The sequence below is a fragment of the Culex quinquefasciatus genome, chromosome 1 (genome assembly GCF_015732765.1).
Source record: "Culex quinquefasciatus strain JHB chromosome 1, VPISU_Cqui_1.0_pri_paternal, whole genome shotgun sequence".
NCBI classification, from domain to species: domain Eukaryota; kingdom Metazoa; phylum Arthropoda; class Insecta; order Diptera; family Culicidae; genus Culex; species Culex quinquefasciatus.
Window position 1 is genome coordinate 119088115 of NC_051861.1, and position 8651 is coordinate 119096765.

The 8651-nt window shown below is 41.5% G+C and overlaps 3 protein-coding genes across 3 annotated transcripts; 1 reads left to right on the forward strand and 2 right to left on the reverse strand.

Moving 5' to 3' along the window:
• Window positions 1-3218: 3218 nt before the first annotated feature.
• Window positions 3219-4391, forward strand: LOC6049938 (probable cytosolic iron-sulfur protein assembly protein Ciao1). The gene has a single exon (XM_001866590.2). The coding sequence runs from the start codon at window positions 3334-3336 to the stop codon at window positions 4348-4350; it is 1017 nt and encodes a 338-aa protein (XP_001866625.1). The 5' UTR covers window positions 3219-3333; the 3' UTR covers window positions 4351-4391.
• Window positions 4392-4586: 195 nt separating this feature from the next.
• Window positions 4587-4953, reverse strand: LOC119765079 (protein NCBP2AS2 homolog). Its single transcript, XM_038248209.1, has one exon. It carries the CDS (start codon window positions 4919-4921, stop codon window positions 4661-4663), a length of 261 nt encoding a protein of 86 aa, XP_038104137.1. The 5' UTR covers window positions 4922-4953; the 3' UTR covers window positions 4587-4660.
• LOC6049937 (mediator of RNA polymerase II transcription subunit 9) lies at window positions 4897-5827 on the reverse strand. The gene is made up of 2 exons (XM_001866589.2): window positions 5472-5827; window positions 4897-5152 (listed from the first exon to the last, which is right to left on the reverse strand). Exons 1-2 carry the CDS (start codon window positions 5690-5692, stop codon window positions 4924-4926), a joined length of 450 nt encoding a protein of 149 aa, XP_001866624.2. The 5' UTR covers window positions 5693-5827; the 3' UTR covers window positions 4897-4923.
• Window positions 5828-8651: the final 2824 nt, after the last annotated feature.

Here is an 8651-nt window from a genome sequence, read left to right on the forward strand (position 1 = left end):
AATCTCGTTTTTTTTAATATTTGGAATTGCAGAAATTTTTGATTTTTTTGAAATATATAAAAAATTTGAAATTCAAATATTTCAAAAATTAAAAAAAAATCAAAATATTGCATGAGCATGAGCATGAGCATGGTTGACTGCCAATGAGCTGCTACTCCGTTATTGACGGATCAGCTGAAGTTACACAATGAACCAACAGATGATTAGTGGGAGCTAATCATCCTCACTGTATAACCCCTGAAGATCTCTGCTTCAAGTCAATACCGGCGCCCCCCCAAGGAGATGCAGTTCAACAAAGGTAGGAATGTTAGTCCGATAGTTGAAGTTGCAGACTCATCAGACACAGAGTTTGTCGCTCTATACCTGTTGACACCGCATGAGACCGTTGAATCCACAGCATCTCCTTCAAGCATCACGGGAAGTGGGGAATTGTGTTAGTAGGGGGAAAGGAAGGTCAGGATTCATCTTGGTAGATGATATGACCAGAAAGTGAAACATAATCGTTGCCTTCCGAGCTACGACGCTATAAGAAGGACTTTTCACATCTTACCGCCGGCGTGCCATCCGAGCAACGATGCTATGGGAAGGACTTTCAAAATTAAATGTTATTGTATTTATCGATTTATTCGGCGACGTGCAATTTTAAATAGATCAGGGAAACATAATCGTTGCCTTCTGAGCTACGACGCTATGAGAAGGACTTATCAATTCCTCAATCGCGATTTTTCACATCTACCGCCGTCGTGCCATCCGAGCAACGATGCTATGGGAAGGACTTTCAAAATTAAATGTTATTGTATTTATCGATTTATTCGACGACGTGCAATATTAGATAGATCAGGGAAACATAATCGTTGCCTTCCGAGCTACGACGCTATGAGAAGGACTTATCAATTCCTCAATCGCGATTTTTCACTTCTACCGCCGGCGTGCCATCCGAGCAACGATGCTATGGGAAGGGCTTCAAAACTAAATGAAAGTGAATATACACACGACGACGTGAATCCCTTTTCAATGAAATCCAGAAATCTCCACCACTTTCTCGCGGATTCTCGCGCGCGACGTCACACACCGATCCCCCGACGAACACCACGACTGATGGCCCAACTTCCAAGGCCTCGACGCGAACTTCTTTTCAATGATTCCAGAATCTTCCACCACTTTCTCGCGGATTCTCGCGCGCGATGTCACACACCGATCCCCCCGACGAACACCACACGACTGATGGCCCAACTTCCAAGGCCTCGACGCCAACTTCTTTTCAATGATTCCAGAATCTTCCACCACTTTCTCGCGGATTCTCGCGCGCGACGTCACACACCGATCCCCGACGAACACCACACGACTGATGGCCCAACTTCCAAGGCCTCGACGCGAACTTCTTTCAATGATTCCAGAATCTTCCACCACTTTCTCGCGGATTCTCGCGCGCGACGTCACACACCGATCCCCCCGACGAACACCACACGACTGATGGCCCAACTTCCAATGCCTCGACGCGAACTTCTTTTCAATGGTTCCAGAATCTTCCACCACTTTCTCGCGGATTCTCGCGCGCGATGTCACACACCGATCCCCCCGACGAACACCACACGACTGATGGCCCAACTTCCAAGGCCTCGACGCGAACTTCTTTTCAATGATTCCAGAATCTTCCACCACTTTCTCGCGGATTCTCGCGCGCGACGTCACACACCGATCCCCCCGACGAACACCACACGACTGATGGCCCAACTTCCAAGGCCTCGACGCGAACTTCTTTTCAATGATTCCAGAATCTTCCACCACTTTCTCGCGGATTCTCGCGCGCGACGTCACACACCGATCCCCCCGACGAACACCACACGACTGATGGCCCAACTTCCAATGCCTCGACGCGAACTTCTTTTCAATGGTTCCAGAATCTTCCACCACTTTCTCGCGGATTCTCGCGCGCGACGTCACACACCGATCCCCCCGACGAACACCACACGACTGATGGCCCAACTTCCAAGGCCTCGACGCGAACTTCTTTTCAATGGTTCCAGAATCTTCCACCACTTTCTCGCGGATTCTCGCGCGCGACGTCATACACCGATCCCCCAAAAAAAAATCAAAATATTTCAAAAATGTTTAACTTTGTAAAAATTATGATTTTTTTTAATTTTACAATTCTTTAGGAATAAGGCTTTCTAGTCAGAAATTTACCAACACATTCAAAGTATGTTTACATGACAGCTGGACGTTTGTTTGCATCAGGATTCCTATCTCTTTCTAGCAAAAGTTTTTTGTCAGGCGACTTCTAGCTGGTTTTTTTGACTGACTGCCCGATTTGTCAGCCAACATACTTCGCAGGGCTGTGACAGCTACAGCTCGATCATTGTTTGCATCAGGACACTGTGACGAGGAGTTCGTCATTTTTGAGTTAATTTACATTTTTTTCACTGGGCCTAGAAAGCCTTATTGCGAATTTCAGGACTCAATTACAGAAATCATAATTTTTAAAATATTAATAAATTTTAACCAAAATTGCGATGCTCTATGCTCTTTGTAATTTTTATGTACATTGGTAGAAAAAAGACAACATTTGAATTTTTTGTTTTAATATTTTTTTTTAATTATTGAAGTTTTTAAAATTTTCAAAATTCTTTATATTAAAAAAAAAATTTCAGTATTTTAATTTTTTGTTTAATTTTATTTTAATTTTTTGAAATGTTTGAAATCTTTTAATATTTTTTTTTTTAATTTGTTGAAATGTTTGAATTTTTTGAAAGTTTTAAATTTTTTAAATTTTTAGAACTGTAGAAATTTTTGAAATATATAAAAAAAATCAAATATTTCAAAAATTTTAAAATATCTTTAATTTTAAAAATTTTCAATAGTTTAAAACTTTCAAAAGCTTTTAAATTTTTAAAAGTTTTGAATTTTCTTAATTTTAGAAATCTTTAGAAATTGCTGCTTCATTTCAAGACCCAATTACAGAAATCATGAATTTTTATTCGATTTGTATTGAGGTTGATTTTTGAATACTTTTTCAAAATTGTGTAAAGAATGCTCTGAATTCGTCGTCGGTTTTTAACTCGAATTCAATAATAAAAATTTCAAATAAAAAAAAACTAGAAAAATGGAATGTTTATCAGTGTAATTACGATTGTCGCACCCCTCGCCTGTAAAAAAAAAAACATCGCAATAACGAATCCCATCACATGACAGCCCTCTGTTGTCATTTGACCTGTCAATTAACGTCATTAATCACCCTGCATGATCGCGTGAGGAAAAACATCAAAACATTCGCTTCGTGTGTTGTGAAATTTTGATTCCGAAACATACATTTTTCATAAATCCATTCCACAAATGGGCAAACTGACCCTGCTCCAGTGCCTGTCCGGCCACCGGGGCCGCGTCTGGGGTGCCGGATGGCACCCACGCGACCCGGTGCTAGCTACCTGCGGCGAGGACAAAACGATCCGCATTTGGGCCGACGACGGCACGGGACGGTGGGTTCCGAAGACGGTCCTTTCGGATGGGCACACGCGGACGATCCGGGACGTGGCGTGGTCGCCTTGTGGAAGGTTTTTGGCGTCGGCAAGCTTTGACGCTACGGTTGCCATTTGGGACCGGAGGTCCGGGGAGTTTGAGTGCAACGCAACGCTGGAGGGCCACGAGAACGAGGTGAAGAGCGTGTCGTGGAGCAAGTCGGGGGCGCTGCTGGCGACCTGCAGCCGGGATAAGTCGGTGTGGATTTGGGAGGTGGCCCAGGAGGACGAGTACGAGTGCGCGGCGGTGTTGAACACGCACTCGCAGGACGTCAAGAAGGTCGAGTGGCATCCGAATGAGGACGTGCTGGCGTCGGCCAGTTATGACAATACGATCCAGTTGTATCGGGAGGATCTGGCCGATAGTGATTGGAGCAGTTTTGATACGTTGGCCTCGCACGACTCGACGGTTTGGAGTATTGCGTTTGATGCGAGCGGGAGTCGGTTGGCGTCGTGCAGCGACGACCAGACGGTGCGCATTTGGCAGGAGTACAAACCGGGGAACGAGTTTGGGGTGGCCTGTCCGGACGGGAAGACACCGGTTTGGAAGTGCGTTTGTACGCTGTCTGGGTTCCACAGCCGGGCCGTGTACGACATCAGCTGGTGCAAGAAGACGGGGCTGATTGCGACGGCTTGCGGGGACGATATGGTGCGGATTTTCCGTGAGGTGGCGGGATCACCGGCGAACGAGCCGACCTTTGAGATGGTCGCCTCGAAGCACGCCCACTCGCAGGACGCGAACACGGTCGAGTGGAGTCCGACGGTGGCCGGGCTGCTGGTGACGACCAGCGACGACGGTGACGTCAAGTTGTGGAAGTTTGAGGATGATGAGTAGTTCCTTGGTTGATTTTTGAAATAAAGTTTAGGGTGGAAGAACTGCGCGAACTTCACTGTTGAAAGAAATTTCCAGGCTATTTACCACGGCGGGTCAAACTGACCCTGTTGATGTATTAAATGAGCGAAAGGGAAGCCGGTTAAGACGGGACCAACTGCTTCCAAGGATCCTGAAAAAGACTGAACCAGATTAGAATGTGTTGGATGTGATGACACTACGAATCAAAACTACTCGTCTAAACCTTTAGAGAATATTCTATCGTTCAATCGTTCCGTGAGTAATTAAATCTAAGCCGTCAACCTCCACACGCTCACTTCCGTCCCTCGCGACGCTTCAAATCCTCCTTGGCCTGTTCGAGCTCCTTCTTGACGTCCTGCCGGAACGTCTCCATCATCCGCTTGAACCGCTCGGGCGTCATCTCGATAAACTTCTGCTCCTGCGCCATCGTCCTGCCCCGGTAGTACGCACTCACGAGCAGCTGGGCTGCCCGCCGCATCGGATAGCTATCCGCGAGGCGCTGGATCAGCTGCTCGTTGTTGGCGAGGTAGCGCATCAGCACGCGGAGAACCATGTTTAGAACTGCACGTTCTTGTACTTCTTGATGAGCTGCTGTTTAAGGGCGAGTTGCTTGCGCAGACTCTCGAGACGACGCAGCTGTTCCTCCTTGCTGAACTCGATTCCCGGCAGTTGACGGATTGTGGCCCGGGCGGCTTCCAAAGTTTTTTGCAGCTCGAGAACCTTCTGGCTGCAGTCGGCGCTTTCCTTCTGCTTGGCGGCGTTGTCGACCGGATCTTTCTCGACGCTGGTGGGGGAAAGTGTTTATGTAAGCTTTTGCGTTTTAATTTTAAAAAATCAACTGAGATAAAGAATTTTTAAAAGGAAACTTCTTTGTTTTCCAGTAAGAGATTATATAAAAAAGAACTTGCACGAAATTCAGTTCAAGTCTTTGTTGACAAAGTTTTGGTTCAATGACTTGTTTACAAATAACACATTTTTTATTTGGGGAGAAACTAACAAACTTGACAAATTCAAGTAAAAAATGTGATTTCAACTCACAAAACCTCTTATCAGTCAAAACCAAAACAAAGAGCAACAAACTGACAGCCCTCTCTCCTCCTCACCTTCTGATAATTTCGTAAATGACCGGCAAAATTTCGATTTCCGCCACCTTCTGCTTCTGCTCTTGCTTTTTCGTCTCCTGCTGCAGGTCAGAGCAGGCGTTGGACGCGGCGCCGGCACCTGTCACTGAAGATGGGTTGCTGCTGTCAACGCCACCACCACTCGGAACGGACGACACGATTTGGGGCTTCACTTCGAGTTGCTCCAGCTGCATCGGTTCCATCGCGTCCCCGGGGCGAGGTCGACCATGCGGGCAGGTTCCGGGGTTCAGGCTGGAAACTTGTTTGGAGAAAAGAAAACTTGGGCGCCCGTCGTCAGGAGGAAGCGAAAATGTTTACCCCTAGAACTGTCAAAAACGTACACGTTCAAGGGGAAAGAAGAGGCATTCTTAAAAAATTATTACACTCTAAAAAAATCACCCAATTTTTCACATCGAAAATAAAAAAAGCCTAATAACTATTTATTACTTGGCATCGGATAAGGACCCGAAGATCGTCGTCACCCACCTACAAGCGGCACAGAACAACCTCGAGGAGTTTCAGCGGAAGTGGCGCATCAAGCTGAACGCTGGGAAAACCCAGTCCATCTTCTTCACCAGGAGGCGTGCTGCTCGGCACCTTCCCCGCAGATCGATCAGCGTCAATGGCCAGCCTGCGATGTGGGACGACGAGGTCAGGTACCTGGGTGTGGTGCATGACAAGAAGCTAAAGTACGACAAGCACGTGAACTACATCATCGGGAAGGTGGATCGGTCCCAAAGCGCTCTACTCCCTGCTGAATCGGCGGTCGAAGCTGAGCATCAAGAACAAGTCGCTAGTGATAAAGTGCATCATCCGTCAATGCTGACCTACGCTGCTGCGGTCTGGGGCAACTGCGCCAAATCGCACCGGCGACTCAGGTGAAGCAGAACAAGCTGCTCAAGATGGTGCACAACCTGGACCCGTGGTACCCGACCGACGATCTACACAAGCTGGCCGGCGTCGACACCATCGACGCAAGCATCGAAAAGCAACGAGAACCTTCAGGACTTCATGTGGGATGTCAACGAATCCGCTCATCGAAGCACTCCTCCGTCAACAACTGTGATATTAGTTTTAAGCCAAACATAGATCTAGGGTTTTCTCAAAATTTATTTTCCTAAAAAGAACACCCAGTTAGCAAAATCTAAACTTAGAAATATGTATCCTCCCTGCAAAGGCTTATGAATTGATCTCAGTTGAAAGGTTCTCCAAATCTCTGAATTGCAAATGTAACATCCTGGAGCAGAACTGTTAAATTCTAATAAAAACACAATTGAATTGAATTGAATTGAATAACTATTTATTAATGAAAAATCTTTTTTTTAAACATGGTTAGGTCTGTTTAGATGACAAAAAATGGCACAACCACTAAGAATTTCGGCTCGATATTTTCACAAAATTCTCAGTGGGAAGTTGATCAGAATTCTTTCGGTAGTGTTGTCATTATTTTTTTTTTGGAGAGAATCATAACTTTGAAAAAAATGGGAAAATAATCGTAAACAAGATCGTAAAACTTATTTGATTTTATTTTTAAATGTATAACGAGTTGGTTGTCTACACTGAAATTGTAGCTAAATATTCGATAATCTTTTCTGAGCTGTCCATACAAAGAAGTATGAGAAAATGAATATGAGAAAATAAAAAAAATCTGTCGTGGTGATTATTGCATTCGATCGTATTATTTCGATCGTAATTTCTCGACTCACGATCGAGATTTCTCGATCGTAATATTACGATCATTATTTGTCGATAGTAAATTGAGATCATTCGATCGTAATTTCTCGATCTACCATCGACAAATTACGACCGACGATCGAGAAAATCTCGATATGGGTTCGAAGCTTTTTTTTTTAATTCATGATTTACAGAAATTTCAAAAAAAAAAAATAAAAAAAAAAAATCAGAAATTACAAAAAATTCAACAATTTCAGAATTTATTAAAAAAAATAAAAATTTTAAAAATTTCAACAATTTCTAAAATTTCTAAAATTTCAAAAAATTCAAAAAAATCTAAATTTTCCAAAATTTCAAATATTGCAAAAATTTTAAAAATTTCATAGATTTCAAAACTTGCAAAAATTTCAAAAATTTAAAAAATTTAAAAAAATTCAAAAATGTTAGAATTTTTATACATATTCAAAAATTTAAAAAAATCAAAAAATTCAAACATTTCAAAAATTGCTAAAATTTCAAAAAATTCAAAGATTCCAAAATTTTTAAAAATCGCAAAAATTTCCAAAATTTCAAAAATTTCAAAATTTTAGAATTTTTATAAATACACAAAAATTGAAAAAAAATTAAAATTTTTAACAATTTCAAAAATAAAAAAAAATAAAAAAAAATCAAAATTTTTAAAAATCTTATATCTCTTTTGAAAAAAATCCAAGTTAAATGTTTTTTTTTTGACTCCCATTTTGAAATAAATAATTGTATTTTCCAACCAACTATCGCTTGCTTAAAAAAATAAAAAAATAATTTTGAAATTCTTCGACAATTGGGTCCTAAAATGAAGCTTGGATTGCTGATATTATTGTTTACAGCGATAAAGTTTTTTTTTCTGAGTACAATGACCCTTTGGACGACCACAAAGAGTTTAAAATGGATTTTTAAATCAATTTTGAAAAAAATACCTCGCGGCCCTTCTTGACAGAAAATCTCCTACTTGACAGCTCGTTCCAAGGGGACCATAGTTGATCCATCAAAAAAAATGTTGTCTAGCCAAAAAATTTTTTTTAATAAATTTAAAAAAGTGATCAGAAATGGTTTTTAATCGTGTTTTTTACCGTTGTACATAAAAATTTGCATAGGGCTTTAGTACCCAATTATTCTTTTTTGGTTTCTTGTTTGACATTATTGTTTTTAAAAAATATATTTTATAATATAGAGTTAAATGCTTTTTTTTCCATATTTTGAAAATTTAAATCAAGATGTAAAAAATTTAAATATTGAGAAAAAATACAGCATGTTTTTGAAAAAAAATCAAAAATTCAACAAAAAAACTAGAAATTAAGTTTTTTTCAATTAAAAATTAAAAAAAAAAAATGTTGGACCAATAATTCCACTCTCAACCCTTCTTATGGTTATGTTGCAGCTACAGTCTAGACTCGATTATCCGAAGTTTCGATTATCCGAAGGTTTGTAAGGGACTTCGGATAGTGTTAT